Source organism: Poromitra crassiceps (assembly GCF_964638095.1).
Source record: "Poromitra crassiceps genome assembly, chromosome: 4".
NCBI lineage: Eukaryota > Metazoa > Chordata > Actinopteri > Beryciformes > Melamphaidae > Poromitra > Poromitra crassiceps.
Genome location: NC_139626.1, coordinates 73,060,412 through 73,083,947, shown reverse-complemented (window position 1 = coordinate 73,083,947; position 23,536 = coordinate 73,060,412). Strand labels below are relative to the sequence as shown.

Below are 23,536 nucleotides of genomic sequence, written 5' to 3'. Positions count from 1 at the left end.
GATTTTTTTTTTTTTTTGCTGATCCGAAAAATCCGTGATCTGTGGCTCAAAATCCGTCACGCGATCCGATCCGTGGGTTTTCTGATCCGTGCCAGCCCTATTAGCTGGATCTACAGGTCTTGAGAGGAATGTTAAGCCACCTACACATGCTCCGCGGTAAAACAGCTCTGCGCCCGCTGGGGAGAGCAGTGCTGCTCAACTAGGTGTGTATTCCGTTAATCCCTGATGCTGTTAATAACGTATGAATAAGGAATGTGACTCCCCCTTGCCTTGCAGGTTTTGTGAACAGTGTAACCATGGTGACCACCTCAGACAGCGAAGACGACTCATACGATGAGAGGACGGCGTTGGTCCCATCAGAAAATCCGCTCGTGCCGTCCTATATGCCGGACCAAGCCCCGCCCGCAGTGGACCAAGCCCCGCCCACACGCTCCCAGTCCAAAAGGGCCAAGGTGACTTAACTCCTCAATGTACTCCTCCAATGTGTAGTCAAAGAGGGCTCCTTGGTCTGTGTACTTGGCGCCATCCGTTTTGCATTTTCAAAATGAGGAAACAAAAAACGTTTATTAAATATTGTATTATATTTATATATATATTTATATAAATATATATTTATTAAATTATATATTTATTAAATTATATATTGATATAATATATTTATATTTATTATATACATAAAAAACGGAAAACAAGTCATTTCACGTTTTTTCGTTGATACAGTAGGCTTGCAGCGATATCCGGTGTTACACGGTGGTGAGGCATACACCGATTACATAACATGCCCACCGGTAACACCTTCAACTCCACCCGCTCGTGACAGTTTCAGCTGTGCTGGTGTACAGTATATTACAAGCGCTCCCTCTATCTTGGCTGTCTGAGTGCACATCTCTGGTTAGACAGACCAGCAAGTAACGTTAGTTGTACATGTTGTGAACACAATCCTCCCTCATACACATGTAGGTAAGACCCTTATCTAAGCCTGTGTGTATTCTCTTGCCACTGCCATCTCTGGAAATGTGGTTTTAACAGAGCTAAATCTCCGCTAGCATTGATGCTAATATGTTAGCTAAACCTCCGCTAACATTGATGGTAAATAGTTAGCATTGATGATTTAGCTGTGATAAAAGCACATGCTGATGCTACTCAGCTATCGTCCATGCAGCAAGGCTATATGAGAATAACATGACTTTGTGTCCATGCAGCATGGCTATATGAGAATAACATCACTTTGTGTCCATGCAGCATGGCTATATGAGAATAACATCACTTTGTGTCCATGCAGCATGGCTATATGAGAATAACATGACTTTGTGTCCATGCAGCATGGCTATATGAGAATAACATCACTTTGTGTCCATGCAGCATGGCTATATGAGAATAACATCACTTTGTATCCATGCAGCATGGCTATATGAGAATAACATGACTTTGTGTCCATGCAGCATGGCTATATGAGAATAACATCACTTTGTGTCCATGCAGCATGGCTATATGAGAATAACATCACTTTGTATCCATGCAGCATGGCTATATGAGAATAACATGACTTTGTGTCCATGCAGCATGGCTATATGAGAATAACATCACTTTGTGTCCATGCAGCATGGCTATATGAGAATAGCATCACTTTGTATCCATGCAGCATGGCTATATGAGAATAACATGACTTTGTATCCATGCAGCATGGCTATATGAGAATAACATGACTTTGTGTCCATGCAGCATGGCTATATGAGAATAACATCACTTTGTATCCATGCAGCATGGCTATATGAGAATAACATGACTTTGTGTCCATGCAGCAGGGCTATATGAGAATAACATCACTTTGTATCCATGCAGCAGGGCTATATGAGAATAGCATCACTTTGTATCCATGCAGCAGGGCTATATGAGAATAGCATCACTATGAGAATAACATCACTTTGTGTCCATGCAGCATGTTGGGGCCGTGGACAGCAGCAGTGTAGAGCAGGAGGCGGACATGGACGATGAGGAGCTGACTCTGAAGTACGGAGCTAAGCACGTCATCATGCTGTTCATCCCCGTCACACTCTGCATGGTGGTGGTGGTCGCCACCATCAAGTCCATCAGCTTCTACACCGAGAAGAACGGCCAGCAGCTGTAGGTCGCATTTCTCTTCCCATGCAGAGGAGCTTAGTACTCCTCTGCAATCCACAAATCTGAACCGATTTCTGTCAATCAACTTTCTCTGTATCCACAAAGGCCCGACCGTAATTTCCCTGTGCCAACCACGCTTCTATCACCTGTCAATCAAAGACCACAACCTGGAATGCAAGGTTTGGGCTCCTGGTTGGCAGTAACAGGTGGCACTTTGGCCCCAGTAATTTGATAAAAATAAAAGAAAACCCTCAGAACTTCTGCCTATAGCAGACTACTATCATAGAGAAGCATTTGTCCGCCTGTCAAGAATAAAATAATAATAAATAATGAAGACACTGCAATCAGACAATCTTAGTACAGAAGAAGGCTGGCTCTGATGAGACCACAACTTGTGTGTGAGTAATGGTTTATGTGGTTAATGTTTATGTGGGCGTGGCGTCTCTTTAGGATCTACACGCCCTTTTCAGAGGACACCCCGTCTGTTGGGCGCCGCCTCCTCAACTCCGTCCTCAACACCATCATCATGATCAGCGTCATCGTGGTCATGACAATCCTCCTGGTCGTCCTCTACAAGTACCGCTGCTACAAGGTTAGTTTACTCTGCAAGTACTGCTGCTACAAGGTTAGTTTACTCTGCAAGTACTGCTGCTACAAGGTTAGTTTACTCTGCAAGTACAGCTGCTACAAGGTTAGTTTACTCTACAAGTACTGCTGCTACAAGGTTAGTTTACTCTACAAGTACTGCTGCTACAAGGTTAGTTTACTCTGCAAGTACTGCTGCTACAAGGTTAGTTTACTCTATAAGTACTGCTGCTACAAGGTTAGTTTACTCTACAAGTACCGCTGCTACAAGGTTAGTTTACTCTGCAAGTACCGCTGCTACAAGGTTAGTTTACTTTACAAGTACTGCTGCTACAAGGTTAGTTTACTCTGCAAGTACTGCTGCTACAAGGTTAGTTTACTCTGCAAGTACTGCTGCTACAAGGTTAGTTTACTCTGCAAGTACTGCTGCTACAAGGTTAGTTTACTCTGCAAGTACTGCTGCTACAAGGTTAGTTTACTCTACAAGTACTGCTGCTACAAGGTTAGTTTACTCTGCAAGTACTGCTGCTACAAGGTTAGTTTACTTTACAAGTACAGCTGCTACAAGGTTAGTTTACTCTGCAAGTACTGCTGCTACAAGGTTAGTTTACTCTACAAGTACTGCTGCTACAAGGTTAGTTTACTCTGCAAGTACTGCTGCTACAAGGTTAGTTTACTCTACAAGTACTGCTGCTACAAGGTTAGTTTACTCTGCAAGTACTGCTGCTACAAGGTTAGTTTACTTTACAAGTACTGCTGCTACAAGGTTAGTTTACTCTGCAAGTACTGCTGCTACAAGGTTAGTTTACTCTGCAAGTACTGCTGCTACAAGGTTAGTTTACTTTACAAGTACTGCTGCTACAAGGTTAGTTTACTCTGCAAGTACTGCTGCTACAAGGTTAGTTTACTCTACAAGTACAGCTGCTACAAGGTTAGTTTACTCTGCAAGTACTGCTGCTACAAGGTTAGTTTACTCTGCAAGTACTGCTGCTACAAGGTTAGTTTACTCTGCAAGTACTGCTGCTACAAGGTTAGGTTACTCTACAAGTACTGCTGCTACAAGGTTAGTTTACTCTGCAAGTACTGCTGCTACAAGGTTAGTTTACTCTACAAGTACGGTACTGCTGCTACAAGGTTAGTTTACTCTACAAGTACCGCTACTATCATTGTTTAACCTATAGCACTTTAAACTAAATCTATGCACTTTCTGCTGAATACGACGCAGCTGGGTACTGTTCTCAAATGTTTTTTTTCTTGTGTAAGACCATGTGACTAACCCATGCTGTGTTGGCGGTAAGCATGTACTAACCCATGTTGTGTTGACAGGTAAGACCATGTGACTAACCCATGCACCCTGTGTAGCCAGGTAAGCATTAATACTGTGTTGCTGTGTTCCAGTTCATCCACGGGTGGCTCATCCTCTCGTCCCTCATGTTGCTCTTCTGGTTCAGCTTCATGTACCTGGGGTGAGTGTGTGTGTGTGTGTGTGTGTGTGTGTGTGTGTGTGTGTGTGTGTGTGTGTGAGTGAGCGAGAGAGTGAGACAGACTGACAGAGACTGAGAAAGAATTTGAATTTTGAATTGCTTTATTTTTAAAACAGGGACAGTCTCTACAAGAACATTAACCCTATAAAATAGGGAGAGATGTGTCATACCAGTTTATAGCAGAAATGCTATTTTCCACCCGTAGTCCCTGGGCAGGTAAAATACTACAAGCTTAAAACTGTAGGAAAATAGAATCTAAAACATAGTAGGAAAATAGTTAACAATAACAATATGAACAAAACAAATGAACAAGCTCAGCTCATAATATCGACAGTTGTTATATTGTGGTGCTACCATCCATATGGGGTGCTTATGTGCTTGTTTGTGCATGGGGAGGGACCAGCTGGGCAAGTCACCGTAAATATGACTATTTGAATATACAGTATCTGCATACTGGAATGGCATAAATTGGGCATGACTGTGATACCAAATCACATAATTTTTTATGGTGTTGCTCAAGGTTTTTGTGTTTTAATGTGGTATTTTGAAGGGATATCGGTCGAAGGGATATCAGCCACAGTTCATTACAGTAGGCCTACAACAGTTACCATAGTCAAAATACATGAAACCCGAATTGCGCACCTTTTTTATTTCATAGATAAAAAACATTGGATATTTTAATGATGTATATTGATTGCCGAACTGGAAATGTCCCAGATTTCCATTTCACAAATCTGGTCACCTTAAGACAGACAGAGAGAGACGCATAAGCTATTTTTACAGAGATCCGGTAATTATTACGGTAATATTACCATAAAGGAGGCCCACCATTAAACCGGCTTCACCTTTTTACTCAGAACCACACAAGTCTGGCAGACACACAACAGCCTCGGTGTCTAGTGTGGGTTGCACAAGAGCAGAGCTGGGGCGGCTGTGGCTCAGGAGGAGCAGGTCGTCCACTAATTGGAAGGTTGGTGGTTCGATACCCGGCTCCTCCAGTCCGCATGTCAAAGTGTCCTTGGGCAAGACACTGAACCCCAAATTGCTCCCGATGGCTGTGCCAGCACCCTGCGTGGCAGCTGGCCGCCTTCGGTGTGTGAATGGGTGAATGTAGGCACATTGTAAAGCGATTTGGATAAAAGCGCTATATAAATGCAGTCCATTTACCATTCAGTCTATTAGCAGAGGACGCAGACTGTTACCTAAATACAGCAGAAATCATTGCCTAAATATAGCCTACTAAAAGGAAAACGCACCCTTATTCAACTTCTCTGGATTTACTGACACTCAGTGGTGTTGTCTACGTGCTACGCAGGTATACGCAGTATACACACTGCGAAATGACTCAGATTTGCATATGCGCACTGGGAAATGCGCTATGATACGTATCATTTTCAATTTCCATTCATAAAATTCACCCTGTGCGCTCTGTGTGTTACCCTACGTTCACACACAGCACCCAAGCCTTGCCTTTACCCACGCTTTTAAATAGGCGTCCTTTTTAGTCAATGAGGCTGTGTACACAGGGCGCCTCAACGTGAACCTTCGGTGGCGTGTACCCACGCCTCGCCTGAGCTGCGCCGATTTTTACGTGAGTTCTATTTTCAAGCCGACTAGGCGCGTGAAGGTAGACTTTTTCTGTCAAGCCAGGAAAGAAAAACGCGACAATATCCGTGGGAAATGGCAAAGTCAACTGAATTTCAAAATAAAATGGTGTTACAGCGTTGAGCAGAGAGAGAGAGAGAGAGAGAGAGATTGACGGGTGGCTATCACGTGGGGCTTTCTCCCCGTCGGCAAACAAATTTTCAGGAGACAGAATAGCGACCGAAGAAGCAAGATGAAGCTGATAGCTGAAGCTATTCTGTAAATTTGGGGAGGAACAACAACAAAAAATGGGTTGAATCTCTGCCCACTTCCGGCCGAAACCACGCCCCCCCCCGTGGGGGGGGGGGGGGGGGGGGGGTGTCAGAGTCACAGTATACCCTCTGAAAAAAGGTAGACTACACCACTGCTGACACTTATTATGAGCCAATATCTGAGCGACATAGCCTTGATGTACAGTAACTAGTGATGGGAGGTCCGACTCCTTTTACTAACTCACTAAGTCACTCACTAAAGAGAGTCAGGTTTTCGAGTCACTTGAGTCACCTGAGTCAGTTACCGCCAGAGTCTGTGGAATCGTCCCCCTCCCCTCCCCCGCCCAGAGCAGCTCATCAGAGACATCTGACTCTGCTAGTCTGCTCACTCTGCTGGGCAACTTTCGGTTTAGCCTTGCTCTGAGTCTGCTAATCAATCAATCAATCAATCAATCATTCAACTTTTATTATCAGACACAAGGTCCATAGAAAAAAACCAGACATAACATTTAAAAGAACACAAAAAAATCAGTACAACTATAAAAGGCACAAACTCCACATCTTTGATTGGTCATTGAATCGATGCAGATCGATGCATCTTGCCACCCCTAGTGGATAGGCGTGATAATAATTTTGCTCAAATTTAAAGTGCACAATATTAAAGTCCATATGCATAGATTGTGTTGACGTGCTCTCTAACCTGTGCGTCCGTCCACAGTGAGGTGTTCAAGACCTACAACGTGGCCATGGACTATCCCACGGTGGGCATGATGATCTGGAACTTCGGGGCGGTGGGCATGATCTGCATCCATTGGAAAGGCCCTCTGCCCCTGCAGCAGGCCTACCTCATCTCCATCTCCGCCCTCATGGCCCTCGTCTTCATCAAATACCTGCCCGAGTGGTCTGCCTGGGTCATCCTGGGCGCCATCTCCATCTACGGTAATCTAACCTCACCTGTCTTTACCAGAGTCAATCACAGTCAATACATGAAGGTAATCTAACCTCACCTGTCTTTACCAGAGTCTATCACAGTCAATACATGAATCTATCTTGCTGATCAAACCCTCCAAGTATCATAAACATTTGTTAACCACAGACCTTATTTCAGGCATCTAACCACCACATTCAAAAAACCCATTGACTTGGAGACGGCAGGTCATTTGTAGTAGCTACTCGAGTCTGCTCTCAGTCTCCAGAACCATTTTTGGCGGTCTTGGTCTCGTCTCAGACTCGTAGGTATGACTCGGACTTGAATCTGTCTCAACCTTCTCAAGTCCTCCCCGGTCTTGTTCTCGACTTGGACTCGACCAAGGCAGTATCGAATACAGCCCAGCGTAGCATTCCTACTAAACTAGTCAAGTCAAGTCAAGTTTATTTATATAGCCCTAATTCACAAGCATGTCTCAGAGGGCTTCACAGAAAGTATGTCTAGCTGATTCTAGCTAACACACAGTAACAAGAATATACAGAATAAAGATAACATTTGAACAATTGATAATATAGAAAATATAGAAATGAAGAGAGAGCAGAGGAGAGAGCAGGAGAAGGGGGAAGAGCAGGGGGAATGTGAGAGAGTGATGGGGTGGGGAGGGAATGGGAGATGTTGGAGGGTATAGGAGGTGGGGAAGGAGCAAGAGGAGAGAGCAGGAGAGGGGAAGGGGGAGGGGTGTGGGGGAGAAGAGAGCAGGGGGAGGGAGGAGGTGGGGAGAGAATGAGAAATATAGACGCACATCTTGCAAACGGACATATGTCAATTTCTAAGCAACCAAACTATGCCTAATTTAATTGGCTGCAAGCCTTTAGTAATGAGTCCTTTTGCCAGATAAGCACATGTTCACATATAGAGCTTATGGGTGCCTTGCTTTAGGGAAGAGTGGGTGCCATGCTTTGAATAGTGGCGAAATACTAAGAGCATGGGTGCCATGCTTTAAATAGTGGCGGAATATTGCCATGCTATGCCATGCTTTAAATAGTGGCGGAATATTGGAGAGGATAGAGTGGGTGCCATGCTTTGGAGTAAAATGTGTACTATGCTTTAGAGTAGTGGGGGAAAGGGGGAAGGGGAAGAACACCGGGAAGAGGAGAAAGCAGGAGAGTGGAGGAGGGAGGGAGAGCGGGGGGATGTGAGGGAGGAGAGGGGGGAGGTGGGGAGAAAATAGGAAATGTGGAGGAGGAGAGAACAGAGGAGGAGAGATGAGGGTGCAGGGGAGGGAGAGCCAGGGTAGAGGTAGGGTCTAGGGTTGGGGGAGGGGAGGGAGTAGGATACGGGCCCGGATTAGGGCGAGGGTGGGGAGAAATGGGAAATGTGGAGGAGGAGAGAACAGAGAAGGAGAGGTGGGAGGGTGCAGGGGAGGGAGAGCAGGGGGAATGTGAGAGGGAGGAGAGGGCAGAGAGGAGGAGAGAACAGAGAAGGAGAGGTGGGAGGGTGCAGGGGAAGGAGAGCAGCGGGAATGTGAGAGAGGGGAGAGGACAGAGAGGAGGAGAGAACAGAGAAGGAGAGATGGAAGGGTACAGGGGAGGCAGAGTAGAGGTAGGGTCTAGGGTGGAGGGAGGGAGTAGGATACGGGCCCGGATTAGGGCGAGGGTGGGGAGAAAATGGGAAATGTGGAGGAGGAGAGAACAGAGAAGGAGAGGTGGGAGGGTGCAGGGGAAGGAGAGCAGGGGGAATGTGAGAGAGGGGAGAGGACAGAGAGGAGGAGACTACTACTGCTGTTTTCTTCCAGACTTGGTAGCCGTGTTGAGTCCTAGAGGTCCTCTCAGGATGCTGGTGGAGACGGCTCAGGAACGCAACGAGCCCATCTTTCCCGCGCTCATCTACTCCTGTGAGTCATAACCACACATTATTATCTACTCCTGTGATGATAACTGCACATTATCATCTACTCCTCTGAGCATAACCACACATTATCATCTACTCATGTGAGTAGATTATATAACCAGCTTGTTGCTAAATCGTGAGAAATGTGTTGCTCATGTTACAGCGGCCATGGTGTGGATGGTGGGGATGGCTTCCACAGAGCGCTCCAGTCAAGGCTCAGGTTTCTGCACATTTTCTTATTGTTATTATCTTTTATACTAATTATTGTTACTTCATTTTCTTATCTCAACTGTAATACTGTTTAACTGCCATGAAAGTCTCCATCACTTTGTGAAACAGAACGAGCTGGAAAACTTTAATTTCTAAATAAAATAAGAGATTGACATTCAATGGTAGAAATATTCAAAGTATACGCTTGAAAAGCATAACTTTAGTTTGTATTAATAATTTATCATGCAACTAGTTCCTGAAAATGAACAATTTGTCACTTTGTATTTTTCTTATCTTATGTCAATCCTGCCACCATGTTGTTTCTCAGACGAGGAGGCGGAGCAGAGCGGTGAGGGGGTGGAGCCAGAGAGACAGAGACAGTCCAGGGACTATTCAACAGACGGCGACCTAGAGGAGGACAGTAAGTGCAGGGCTTCAGTGTGCCACCATTTAGTCGCATTTTGCCACTATTTCTGGAGATAGTGCGACTAGATAAAGAAGTAGGAGCAGAGCCATATAATATTATAATAGAAGAGTTGCGACACCTCCGTTCCAATGGACCAATTTTTTTACCTCACAAAAGTTCTCGGAAGTAAGGTTCTGCATTAAGCAGTGTTGTCATTTTGCAGCAAAATGGACCGTTTGTGATGTACTTCGAAAGGTACAGTCGTTTAAAACCCTCCTACCCTCCTAAGGACACAGTGTGTCCTTTTTGGGCCAGCGCTAGCGCTGCCCCGTAGAGCCTACATGTCCACATGTCCACTCTATTTGCGTGCCGATCTGCGAGCCGATCTGGTCATCTGCACGCCAATCCGAGGAAGCCTGAGCCTTTGGGTGGTACGCTGCAGTATAGCCAAGGAAATGCAGGAAACGTACCTCCTTCCAGAGCATTTTGCAAACTGTTTCCACTTTCCAGCTTTACTTAACTCACCAGTTTGACGTTTTCTGGTCCAAAATAATCCAGGTTGTAAAGTACGTATCCAACACCACCTCGCATCCAGCGCCTCCTCATCTTTTGCCAAATAACTTGCAAAGAACTGACACCCCAACACACAGCTAATCCGCCATTTTGGACAGACTAGACGACACAGTCAATAGGCTCGTTTGAGTTGACTGCTGCCTCGCCTGCAAAGCAGACGAGAGCAGCCGAGCGCAGTCAGGCGAGGCATCAACAAGTCGAACACCCCTGACTGCACACTCACTGCTGCTTTTCTTCTTCTACAGTTTTGTTTAACAGTGGTTTGTAAACAAGTTAAAACATGCATTAGCGCCACCCACACTCACTGCTCAAATGACCCAGCCATTCAGATTACTTTTCTTTTTTTATGTAGGCATTACAGGTGGTATTTATGTAAAATATGGAGTAACAGCTTGGAATAGATAGAAAATTGAAGTTTCTACACCCACACTGTGGGTTTGTGATGCACCTGTGTTGAACCAATGGGCGCTCAGCTTGATGCGTTTCTCGTCATCCTATGCTCTGTGCAGTCGGGCGCAGTTGGTGGGGAGCAACTGCGGCGCCTCGCTCCAAATCTGCGCCTGCCTCGCTCTCACGAGAGTCCCGTGGCTCACGCAGTCAGGCAGGCGGAGCAAGTCAGACAACTTTTCTAACCACCATGCAACGGGCCAAGCAAGGCACTGGTCGAATCTGCGCAGAACTTGCTAATTTCAAACGAGCTTATTGACTCCGGCTAATGTTTTTCAGGCCAAAATGGTGGCAGTGCTGCTTCCATAACTACACTAATACCCAGAGTGCCTTGCGCCAGAAAGACGAGCAGTAGGGAATCTGGGTGGGTGGTAGGGGGGGGGGGGGGTGTTACGTTTACTAAAGTGAATGTTTTCTAATACATAGTTACATCAATAACCTACAGAATCAAACAGATTTGATTGCATGATGATGTTTTCTTTGTTGTGTTTGTGAGGGCCAGATTTTCTAGTATTCAATATTTTCTTTGATTTTTTTTTTACCCCTAAAATAACATTTTACATCAGTAATGTATAGCTACAACACTGATCAGATCCAATTGTATATAGGCTATCTATAAATCTATCTATATATAGATGGTATATTATACATTATAAGATATAAAATTAGATCATATAATACAATTAAGAGAATATATGATAATATAATATGATATTTAGGTTATTGATGAAAAGAAACAAACATATTGGGCTAAACAGGGGTAAATAGCCTATTTATTTTTGGGGTAAAAAATATCTTAAAATCAAACACGTAGGCTATTTGATTTTAAGGTGTAGCCTACACCAACACACAACATCATCCTGCAATGAAAATTTATGTTTGAGAAGTATCCTTCATACTTTTGCCACTAACAGCTACAGCGAACAGGCTCGTCAACGCTTTTCCGCGCTGGCCCTATGCTAGGTTTCAACCTAGCCTTGCTTTTATACTCACATAGCGACCATTTTGAGATTTTTAGTCCCAATGGTCTGAAATTAGGTTAAAGTCATTTTTTGGGGGTGTTTTACAAAAGTTTTCCACTCTTCATCCTAGAGACACTTCCTGTCACCCTGAAGTCAAAATATTTACACCTGTCACCCGAAAGACACATTGTGTCCTCCATTGACTTACATTTAAAAAAAAAAGTCTAAAAAGTGCTATTTTCTGACTTCCAGCCATTTGTCACAAAAGTCAAGTATTTTATTTTGTTATGCTCTCATCCTGGACCAAAAACATTGGAATTGTAAAAGAAAATTAAATGGCGGTTGGTGAAAATCACATGGCCTCAAAGTAATTTTTATTGTTTTCCTATTGTTAATGTTAAATTTTATGATAAAAGGCTTTTTTTATACCTACAGCCATAAAAAAAAAAGTTGAATTATCTTAAGTTACGCATCTATCCTGGAGTCAAGGCTTCAAATTAATAGTTTCTACTGTTTTCATATTTTGCCCCATTTCAACCAGGCATGGCACAGCAGTCAATTTCATGCAGTTTACATGAAATGTATGGGAAATGGATCCCTATGTCGAACTTGGGAAAATGGTGGAAACCTGAATTTTACAGTGCAGATTACACATTTCAAGCCTTGACTGCAGAATGGATGGCTAAAGTCAAGGAATTTGTGATTTTTGCTAAAATCCCTGGCACTGCATCCTAACCTGAAGGGAAGGCTTCAAATTGATAGTTTTCAGAGTGTTTGAGTTTTTTCCATGTTTTGCCTGGGGGCCATCTGATGGTAAGATATGGCAACTGCATGCAAATTCATGCAGTTGCCATATGCAGCCAGCAGATGGAACTGAGTCACAACTAATGAAAACTGTCAATTTGAGGCCTTTAGTTCAGGATACTGTAGAATATAGATGCCTTAGATCAGCGGATTCATGTATTCTAACACTGCAAAAAACTGTTCGAGCCAATTTTTGACATATCCCAGGCTATAATAATCACCCCAAGAAAAATCCACTTTGCATTTATGGGCTGGAAAATAATTCACTTTTTGTGTTTTTTACTGTACTATATATACACTGGCATTTGAGGGGTTACAATTCTCAGTAAGAATGAAATGTTGGTACGCATAGATACAGTCGGTCTGCGTGGGAATGCCCTTTTTTTTTTTTACTACGGCTGGCGCGGTGGGGTAAAAAAAACATATCTCAATGGGCTGACTCGCCAAAGGACGGTGCTGCGGCTCTACAATACAGGATTGGGGATTCTAGAGCAGGTATATAGACATCTGTTCAGATGTGTGTTTACTGCAGGGGTTAAATCCCCGGTCGTGTCTACCTGGGCTGGCCTTGCAGCTAAATGCTAACTATGCCGAATGGGGAGAACGGGGGGATTTACATGGACTCAACCTATAATGAGAGATGAAGTTACCAATGAGTAAAAGATATATACAAAAAAAGTACTATAAAATACACCCGTATGCCACCCTAGAGGACATATTGTGGTCTTAGGGTGCTATATGTAACAAAAAAGTAAGGGTTCCAGGATCAAATTGTAGCTTTATTTATCATCTTTATTGTATGCATTCAAACGTAGCGCAAGCCCCCTTCCTGGCTATTCATTGTCATATGAGTCATGCATTTTGGGGCTCCGCTGACACCACTCTCTTACTAGTCTCACGTAGTCAGACCCACCGTCGCATTAGATATAATCTACGGATGGCACTGCGAGACTACTCTCTGACTAGATTGCGCACGGGAGCACCTGTGCGCCTTGTAAATGTACCCCCCTCATGCATGTGTGTGTGTGTGAGAGAGAGAGGGGGACATGGGTGTTACCCTCTCTCTCGAGAAGCACACACACAGTAGTTCCTATATTCCTATATCCTATAGTAAAATGACTGAATGATTATATAAAAAATGTTAGGCAGCAGCAGTGTGTCTGTGTGCTGTGACTGAGCCACACTGATCCATCAGACAGGATAGATTTATGTCCATTGGGTTGTTTTGGAATGTCAACACTATTAAAATAAAACTCCTCAGATTTGCGGTTGGACCTAGGCGGAAGTGGGGCCAAAGCATGCCGGACCCGCCTCAGACTGAGCTGCCTAATCGCAGTCAACCCGTGACAAGCACCCCCCTCTCCCCATCAGCTATGTGAACTAATGTCTCTGTGCTGGAGAGGCAAGAGAACAGAGATAACGTTTTTAAAAGCCTCTCTTATTATATATTATATATTTTAGCTCTCAGTACTTTTGTAGCTTCTAACTGCATCTCTGTGGTCTTACCTGCGTTTTGCTTTGTACTTTCAGATATCTGCTTTATTTTACCGTTTCCTCATCACTCTGAGCCGTGTCAAGTTACTGCTGAGCTGATGAAAGCATTTCCTGCTGCTACTGCTTACTGCTGCTCTTTCGTACTAAAATCTTTCCACTGACAAACTAACAGAAGGCATTTATAAAAAAAAAAAAAAAAAAAAAAAAAAAAATTTGAGAGACATTATTTTGAGGAAATGCAATGTTCAAGATTCAAGATTTTTTATTGTCACTCCGTAGTACAAGTATCACATGTGAAATTCTTGTGCTGTGGACTCCGTTTACAACATAGTACAAATATAACAGGGCTTATGAGTTCAAAAACAACAAGCCTGACACAACAAGCAATAAGGCAGTAGAGTGATAAGACAAGTCAGAGACAGTGGCATATTCACTGCACATAGGTGCACGTCATGTGCATACTTTAGACGTGCTTAAACATTTTAAATTTGACGTATTTGACGTACAGATGCAAATAGCATATACCTAATTAAACATACAATTAAACATTAGTCATACATAATGGTAGCATCTACAGTACGGTACAGTACGGCTACTACACTATTTGTGTATGTTAAGGAGTCTAGTGGCCTGCGGGAAGAAACTGTCCCTCAAGCGATTTGTGCGTGCTTTTGTGACCCTGTATCTCCTCCCTGAGGGTAACAGGGAGAACAGGCTGTTGTGGGGATGGTTTGTGTTTGTGTAGGTGGTGGAGGTGGTGGGGTGGTGGGGGGGGAGAGGAGGGGGGGCGCTCTGGCAGAGAGGTCAAACCTAGCGTAGAACGCATTGAGTTCGTCCGGCAGGGAGGGTGATGTGTGGGGGGATTGCTGTTTCTCCCCCTTGAAGTCGGTGGCAGCATGGAGTCCTCTCCATAGATGCCTGGGGTTATTAGAGTCCAGTTTGGACTCTAGCATATTGCCATATTATCTCCGTGCTCTTTTTATAGTGGTTCGGAGGGCATATCTTGTCTGCTTGTATTCCTCTGGTGTTCCAGAGTTGAAGGCGGTGGTCCTGGCGTGGAGGGAAGCACGGACATCACTGTTGATCCAGGGTTTCTGGTTTGGCATTAGTTTGATTATTTTTTGGGGGATTATATCCTCTGTGCATTTTCTTATGAAGCCTGTTACCGTTTCTGCATATTCGTCCAGGTCCCCTGCAGCCCTGAACTCTTCCCATGCTGTCCCTCAGGATGTCCTCTGATTGGTCTGACCAGCAGTGGGCAGTTCGGAAGGCCGGGGGGTGTTGCTTGAGCTTTTGATGGTACCTGGGAACGAGCAGGATGGAGGCGTGGTCCGATCTGCCGAAGGGGTTGCGGGGTGTAGCCTTGTAACAGTATCGGTGTGTTCGAGTAGCACTGGTCCAGTGTGCGTTTTCCCCGTGTGTGGAAATTGATGTGCTGGTGGAGTGTATACAATGCAGCAAGGGTGACTGACGTAAATTCCCTCGGGCTGTAATACGGTACACATTGAAGCATTACGTATTCCAATGTTCATCCACCATTTCAGCTGTGACTTTTGACAGCCATATTGATGCTGCTGTTGCTGCTCGAGACAAGTTTAGAGGAGATGGCGGAGCTACATTAAATGTCTCTTCGGATCCAATAACATGAAATTAAATAACTCTATAAGATAATCTAAATTAAGAATCAGTTCCCTACCTGCATCTGAGAACGAAATCCCTTGCCACGCGGCATGTTGTGAGAGTTCTGTTTCTCCGAGATGATGCTTCAGTCATTCAGTCAAATAAACAGAAGCTGTGCTGCTCATTAAATATACTCCTCATTAAATGGCAAACCAACTGAGGTCACAGTAGCCTAATAAGCTTTTCAATCATCAAGGACCTCTCTATCGCTGCTTTCCCGCAAATGCCCGCAGCAGTTCTTCATAAGTGCTCCGCTGCACGGCGAAGGGGATATATATTTAAGGGGATATTTAGAGGATATTTAATTGTGCTGCGGGGCGATGCCCATCATCGGTATACGGCTCCACATATACTCTTATTCCACGGTAACAATGCTGCAAGTTAAAAATATCTGTTCAGGCTATCACTGCCCTTGTCACGTTAACTGTGCAGGTCATTAAAGCGCTGGCTATATAGGAGTCCAGGACTGCAGTGATCGCACCGTCGCCAGCAGAACCAGCATTTAGCGTCCACCAGGGCTCCCGCACCGTCAGCGACTATTGGTGTCCAGGCTTCTCCAGGCATCGCCGGGCCGTCAACACCGTGCGTCACCATATCCTTTCATCATTCATAATAATAATGCTTCTTGGTATCATGCCGTTTGCGGAATGTCAGTCATATCAATCAGGCTGAGAGACCTGCGTCCCTCTATTTGCCTCGGAAAAGGCATTCATTGCATTCCGGCATTAATCCCATTCATTTATCGAATTGAACATCTAGTGTCCATAATGCTAGGTATGCCGGAAGGGGCGTTAGTTCATGCATGCCTATAATTGCTAATATTTGAACGTGCTATTCTGCTGGACAAGATTTCCAGAGTTCAAGTCTTAAATAAGTGTCATTGATTAATTCCGTCGCGTAAGCAGGACCGGTCACAAGGCTTTAGAGGGCCCATATGTGATCATCCCCACAAATTATTGGCCCGTAATATCGAGCTCAGGGTGGACCTAGTCACATGGTGCATTTGCATTTAGCTCTGCCCACTCATTCAGTTCTGGTCCTTGCAACATAATATTGCTGAGGGGGTTAGAAATTAAATTCATTGTCTCTGATTAAGCTGAATGCTTAGTCTCGCTGTCGCAACCGCAACCTCCTTAAGCAGCATGGCAAATGCAAACCCGTGCAGTAGCACCCTTTCATCGCATTTTGTTGGTGGTGGTCTCCCCGAAATTATAGCGCCAGCAGTAAGCCGCCGTAAGTTGCTCGTTGTGCAGGGGCGAGTCTAAAGTCATAGTGCAGCAGTAGCAATGCTCCGAAGTATGTCAGTGGAACGCGGAACAAGTGTTTTGGGGGGTGCTAAAGTTATAGCACCAGCAGTAGTAATGCTCAGAAGTAAGCCGGTCGAACATGCGTTCCTCTTTTAGAGTCATGCAGCAGTAGTAATGCTCAGAATTAAGCCAGGTGCAGCAGTACTAATGCGCGCAGTAAGCCGGTCGAACAAGCGTTCCCCTTCCAGTGCCGCATGCGCGTAAGTCACTGGAGCCGGTCTAGATTGTGGTGAGTCCAAAAATGTTAATACAGCGCGCCGCAGCAAACCAGCGCGGCTCCATCCAGCGCCCGCTGTATCGCTGAGGCCAAGCCGGTCGGTAGTTTTCGTAAGTCGCTAAAAGCCCGGAAGCCCGGAGTTGTCTCTAAAATCTTAAGTCGCTGAAGTAATTAGGGGTGAAAAAGTGCCAGCGGTAGTAATGATTCCAATAGGCAAATGCCGTGGTTACTCCAAAACACTAATTCAGATCCCAGCGCCGCCTGAGCGTAAGTCGCGAAGGCGGAAAATGCTAAATCAGCATTCAGCAAATCAGCAGTCCCAGCGCCCGCTGTAGCGCTGTGGCCACGCCTGGTCGGTGGTTTTCGTAAGTCGCTGTGCGCCAAGCCAACCGGTCGGCGACAAGCGTCGCATTCCGCCCAGCGTCCGCTGTATCGCTGAGGCAAGCAGACCGGTTGGTGTTTTTTTTTTTTTTTTCTTTCTTAATGCTAAGTCTCAAGAAGAGAGGCATCTTACCACGGAGTCATTACGCCAAAGAACTAGTTGCCATGCTGCCATGCCATCAGAATGAGTTGCCATGCCATTTCATGCCATAGATCTTATCGCCATGCCATACTTGAATAAAGCTTGCTTGTTAACTCTACCCTCTGGTCTCTCATGATTGAAATACGTTCATAGACTAGAGAACGTAATTCATATTATTTTTCCTCATTAATGATACATCGTTTCAACCGCCCGCAACCCATCCGCTATTAATTAGAATGTTTATTTTTATGATCCCATGATATCCGCGGTCAGCGCGGTTATAACTGCGGCCAGCGCATCACTAGTCTGCACACAGCGCATTTCCCTCAGGCAAACAAGGAAGTAACTTTGGTTAGAGAGTAGGGATGGCGAAAATTGTATTTATTAAAATTATTATACATTTTTTAACCGACAACCGACCCTCATTAACCGATTATTTGTCATTTAACCAAGAAGATTAAAATGCACTATTTGACTGTCTGTGACCCATTAAACAATTACAATACAATAGCTTTAGTTTTTCATTTGAAAACGTTCAATTTTAAGCAGTGCAGCCGTCGCTTCTATAAACAACTTTGTGTGTAGGAGGAGCACGAGATGTTACTCCCAGAGATTTGTGTGTAGGGGTGCTCCGATCACGTTTTTTCTGCCACCGATCGCCTATGAGAAATATCTGCCCGACCGATCACCTACCGATCACCAATTTATAATTTCTTTAAGCAGCTATATCAGTCTATTATAGAACAGTTTCCATTTACATATAGGCCTACATTTCATGCATCAAATAGAAAGTGCAGCACATTTTCGCTTTTTCTACATCAATATTTTATATTGTGTAGACTAAAGGAAACCGCCAACATGATTTTTGTGTGTGTGTGAGGTAATTGGAGTACAAGACTGTGTTGAACTAAATGGCTAGAATAATGTTCTTTATAGTTCAATCCAGTTCGCTCAGTTCAGTTTATAAAGAAACAAAATATTCCACTTCCGGATTTCCATGTTACCAGTTCAATGCAGTTCAGTTCAGTCAACAAAAATACTCCATTCCGGGATTTCCCTGTTACACAAGAAAAATAACTTCAACCCAAGGAAACTATTTTATACATTTATCAGCTAAAACAGCTAAAGCTAACCGGAGCTATTAACGTTACGAGGATACACGCAAATATAGATCAAACGCGGACTGAACACCATGCAAATGCCTCGGTAGGCACGAGGACTGGAGGTACCTTCTCTCTGCTCTACTATTCACCGGCTGATTTGTGTGATTCAAAGACGTAAGGGGTGTGTTGACAGTGTGGTGTGGGGGTTAGTAGTAAAAAAACAGACGAAAGCAAGGCGTGTGATTTGCAACACAATGATATAAACGTTAGAGCACAATATGAAAGTTAAACTATAGACATTGAAGACATGAACATGTTTTTTTTACACCAATTAACTGCGGAGAAATGGGCTGCCTCATGTTTCTCACATGCAGCATGATCGGCTATGCAATCGGCAAAAATAATAATAATTATAGCTGCTGCGCAGCAATGGGTCGTGGCCGGGCAAGTCTCAAGGCTTTGAGCCTTGAGCCTTGAGCCTTGAAATCAGCTCAGAAGTGTCAAGTGTCAATACAAGAAGGAAGGTTGGCCATAATGACAATGAATCAGCACTTCCTGCCGCCCTTCAAAATAATACAATTTAGAAGGTACAGGTACTGAATGCTGCTATAGCGCCCCCTAAAGGTGAAATTACACAATATTTATCCTATAGGCTCAGAGTACATCCTTCCACACCTGGACCAAGGTTGGTTAGGATCGCACGTTGTGTTCTAGAGTTATCGTGATTCTTGTGAAATTGGCCCCACCCACAGAAGTTTGGAAGTCGAGCAACGGTGTGCTTTTTTCAAATACCACGAAACAGTGTTGTGCAGGACACTCATCACATGATGTGTGCTTTGGTTTGGTGAAGACTGGACAAAATTTCAAGGGGGAATCGCCAAAAAACTGTTTAGGACCAAATTCAAAATGGTGGAAAATCTAGTCAGACGGAAATGGGCGTGGCCTAGATGAGTAGATGCGGAAGGACCCAAGGAATCCAGGGAAAAAAGAAGTTTGATGATAGACCATACGCTTCAGAAGTTATGGACCAGAATGTAAAGAGGGCTGTTATAGCTCCACCATCTGCTCAATTTGTGTAATTCTTTCGTGTAGAATAAAAGGCCCCTCTGTGCACCTCCCTACCAAGTTTCGTAGCTGTAGCTGTTATGGTTTCTGAATTACAGCTAATTTACTGCAAGATTTTTCGAAACCCCATGCAAGTCAATGGGGGAAAAAAATATTATGACATCACAATTGCTCGAGTGACATCAGTGATGGCATCACAATTGCTTGACTGACTGATGACATCACAAATACAACCTAATTGCCAAAGGTAATTAAGGTAATTAGGCTATACACGGGGCCAGAATTCAACGTTTTGATGCACTGTGGGCTCAATTTTTGACCGATCGAAAATCTGGTTTGATACTTTTGTGTAGAACAGTCTAACGATGCAGATACTGAAGTTTGGTGTCGTTTGAAGAAAAAATTTGGGAGGAGTAGGGTTTAATTCGTTTTTGCAGTTTTTGCAGTTTTGCAGTCTTTAGACTTTATAATTGGCCATAGGTTGCATTGTACAAAAGTTTCCCCTCATTTAGGCGCACATTTCGGTGAAAGTTGCAAAGCCGTAGCACGTATGCCTGATTTTTTATGAATTTTTTAAGTTTTAAACTTTAGACGGTCGCTGTCGTGCCACCGTTAGGACTATTGGCCCCAAATTTGTGTCAAAGATGTTTGGCATGGGACTGGACCTTTGTGCAAAGTTTGGTTAGTTTTCATCCATGGGAAGTCGAACTTCCCGGGAGGAAGAAAAAAAAAAATAATAATAATAATAAAGGCAAATACAAGAAGTGGCCGGGCCGCTTCGCTGGCCCGGCCACTAATAAAGCAATATCTGCAATCAGCGATCGCATATTTGAGGTCAAAATCGGCCGATACAGATTGCGTGCAGATCGATCGGAGCGCCTCTATTTGTGTGTATGTGTGCGGGGGATTGTGATGTCACTCAGGCATCTGGCGAGATGTGTATGGGGGAGATTTGGAGGTCGGTGTCCGTGACGGAAGTGATGTCACTCGGGCAGTTTGTGTGTGTGTGTGTGTGTGTGTGTGTGTGTGTGTGTGTGTGTTGAATGCATTTGCAACTGCCCAACTGTGATGTCACTTGAGCAACTGTGATCTTTATCTTACGGCCCCTGGGCTGTGACCTGACGGAATTTGTATGCCGGTTTCGGGTTGTCCGTCCGTACGTACGTACGATGTTCGTTAACACGATATCTCATGAACACCTTGACGGAATTTTGTCAAATTTGGCTCAAACGTCCACTTGGACTCAAGGATGAACTGATTAGATTTTGGTCATCAAAGGTCAAAGCTCAAGGTCACTATGACCTCACGAACGCCATTTTCTAGTTTGTTAACGAGATATCTCCGGAACACCTTGACGAAATTTCGTCACATTTAACTCAAACGTCCAATTGGACTCAAGGATGAACTGATTGAATTTTGGTGGTCAAAGTTCAAGGTCACTGTGACCTCACAAACGCCATTTTCTAGCTCATTAATGCAATATCTCAGACACACCTTGACTGAATTTAGTCACCTTTGGCTCGAACGTCCACTTGGACTCAAGGATGAACTGATTACATTTTGGTGGTCAAAGGTCAAAGCTCAAGGTCACTGTGATTTCACGAACGTCATCTTCTAGCTCATTAACGCGATATCTCAGGAACGCCTTGACGGAATTTCGTCACACCTGGCTCAAACGTCCACTTGGACTCAAGGATGAACTGATTACATTTTGGTGGTCAAAGGTCAAGGTCACTGACGTCACGAACGTCATTTTCAAGCTCGTTAACGCAATATATATAATAATATATATCCACGGTGCGGTCGTTCTAGTTTAATTAGGTGATTGCCCTAATTGTCATCACTGATCTCATCCATGATGATGTCATCAGTGATGCCATAGACCAGGCGAGGCCGCGACGCGCAGTGTTCATCAGTGATGTCATAAGAGCAAGTGAGCCCGCACAGCGGGGGAGCTGCAGGGCAGGCGAGGGAGCAAGTGAGCCCGCACAGCGGTCGAGCTGCAGGGCGGGTGAGTAAGCTGCAGGGCCAGCTCGGCCAGCTGCAGGGCGGGCGAGGCCGTAGCGAGCGGGCGAGCCTAGGAATCGAGCTAGCGAATTGTGTAGGCATAAAATGGCGACTGTCTTTCTGTCTGTCTGTGATTTTGGTCCCACATTGTGAGATTTGTGATGATTTTGGTCAGTAATGACGTCACATCATCAGTGATGCCACTCAAGCAATTGTCATGTCATCATGTCTATAGTCAGGGATCCACAGGCCCAAAAGCTCAAGAAAATGGGTTGAACCTGACATGGCATGCTATACTTTTTGTTTGTGTTTTATCTATTCATTTGGACATTAAGGTCCACTGAATGAGAGGTCTGCTCTGCCGGAAACCTCGCGAAAAAAAGTTGTGGCCATTTTTGGATATGAAGCCTTTATTTTTTGACTGAAAAATGTGAAAGAGGTTTTTTCCTCAAAGTCCTCAGTGGGTTGCGTAGGCTGTCAATAAATTCATCCCAGGTACACAGAACATGTGTGTTGACAATACCAATTTAAGAAATACACTTACAAAACCTTTCCAAATGATTTATAGCCATTTTCTATTACAAAAAAGCACTCGTTTTTTGAATTTTCTCCATTATTTTCATCTTTACTTTGTTAGTAAGCAATTATATCCTGAAATATGACATCAGCCAATGTGTCATTCTTTTCAGCAGATATTATAATCATTCCACACTAAAGATGATTAAAATCACCCCAAAATCAATGGATCTGTGGTGATTTTATTACCTTTATGCTCGAAATTCCTCGAGACATGTTTTTAGTTTTAACAAAACCCTGTACCCCAAAGACAATACTTGTAACACAAGAAATTCAAAACAACAAAATGATTTTAATCCCAAAATGTACACTGCATGACAAGCCAAGAAAACAATTATTGTTACACAGCTTTGGATAGATTGTGACCAGTATCTAGAAAACATTAAATTAAACATTAGCTGAACAAAATTATTGAACACAACACATTAAAAAAAGAAAGAAAAAAGACTGGCAACAAGGTCTATAATATAACAAAATTAACTTTGCAATGAACAACATAACTCAATCACTGTCACTGTCTTCAAGTGTGAGAAATAACTCAATCACTGTCACTGTCTTCAAGTGTGAGTTCAATCGTTGAACATTTGTTGGGGTCCCCAGTGCAGAGACATGCGATGACACACTTGACATTGGCTCTCACACAAGAGCATCCTCGGGCACACATGCTTTTCTTGCAGGGACAGTATTTGGTGTGTTTGAATTCTGCAGGTTTTGCCTCCTTCAGCATCGTGGTTGCCATCAGCTTACCACTGACAAGCTCTCTGCCGAAGTCAGTGGCAATAGGGTAGGTTGGTTGAGACGTGTGCTCGCTTGCATACAGCCAACTGATGCAGGGCTCGGCGAAGGTGTAACTGGAACAAAGGCATCTTCGGTAGGTGGAAGGCAACGCATGTCTCCTTTGATATTGCCAAAGAGATGGGCTCGCAGTGCATCCAAATTACCACTGAAGTCACTCCTCTCATACAGTGACACCATGTACCGCCTAGCCGCTGTCACAACATCTTCTTTAACATCCAGGCTTTCCCCAGGTTTACCGTATCTGCACAGGGGCAGAAGGTCTTCCAGGTGATCAACAGCAGTTTTGTAGGCGTGCTTTTTTCCTCTTCTGTAGAGATAACTCACTGTGTCACATCCAGTCAGTAGGTGCTGAGGAGCATGGAGGAAAGATCTGCAGCTTGAACATCATTGTTCACTGCCAGGGCGTTTGCGATTGCATGAGCAGGTAGATATCCATCTTCTTTACCCACAGCTCCTGCAGGCCATCCATGTGTGCAATGTAGTATATGCACATCATGATC

At 44.2% G+C, this 23,536-nt stretch overlaps 1 protein-coding gene across 2 annotated transcripts in view; it reads left to right on the top strand.

The window, feature by feature from the left end:
- psen2 (presenilin 2) overlaps nucleotides 1-23,536 on the top strand; it is a 46,261-nt gene that overhangs the window by 6,374 nt on the left and 16,351 nt on the right. For both annotated transcript variants that reach the window (XM_083635349.1, XM_083635350.1), the window contains exons 2-9: nucleotides 277-452; nucleotides 1,940-2,124; nucleotides 2,572-2,713; nucleotides 4,105-4,172; nucleotides 6,765-6,985; nucleotides 8,770-8,868; nucleotides 9,028-9,084; nucleotides 9,403-9,495. In XM_083635349.1, the coding sequence (XP_083491475.1) occupies nucleotides 297-452; nucleotides 1,940-2,124; nucleotides 2,572-2,713; nucleotides 4,105-4,172; nucleotides 6,765-6,985; nucleotides 8,770-8,868; nucleotides 9,028-9,084; nucleotides 9,403-9,495 (1,021 nt within the window). In that variant the 5' untranslated portion in view covers nucleotides 277-296. The remainder of the gene's footprint in view (nucleotides 1-276; nucleotides 453-1,939; nucleotides 2,125-2,571; nucleotides 2,714-4,104; nucleotides 4,173-6,764; nucleotides 6,986-8,769; nucleotides 8,869-9,027; nucleotides 9,085-9,402; nucleotides 9,496-23,536) is intronic.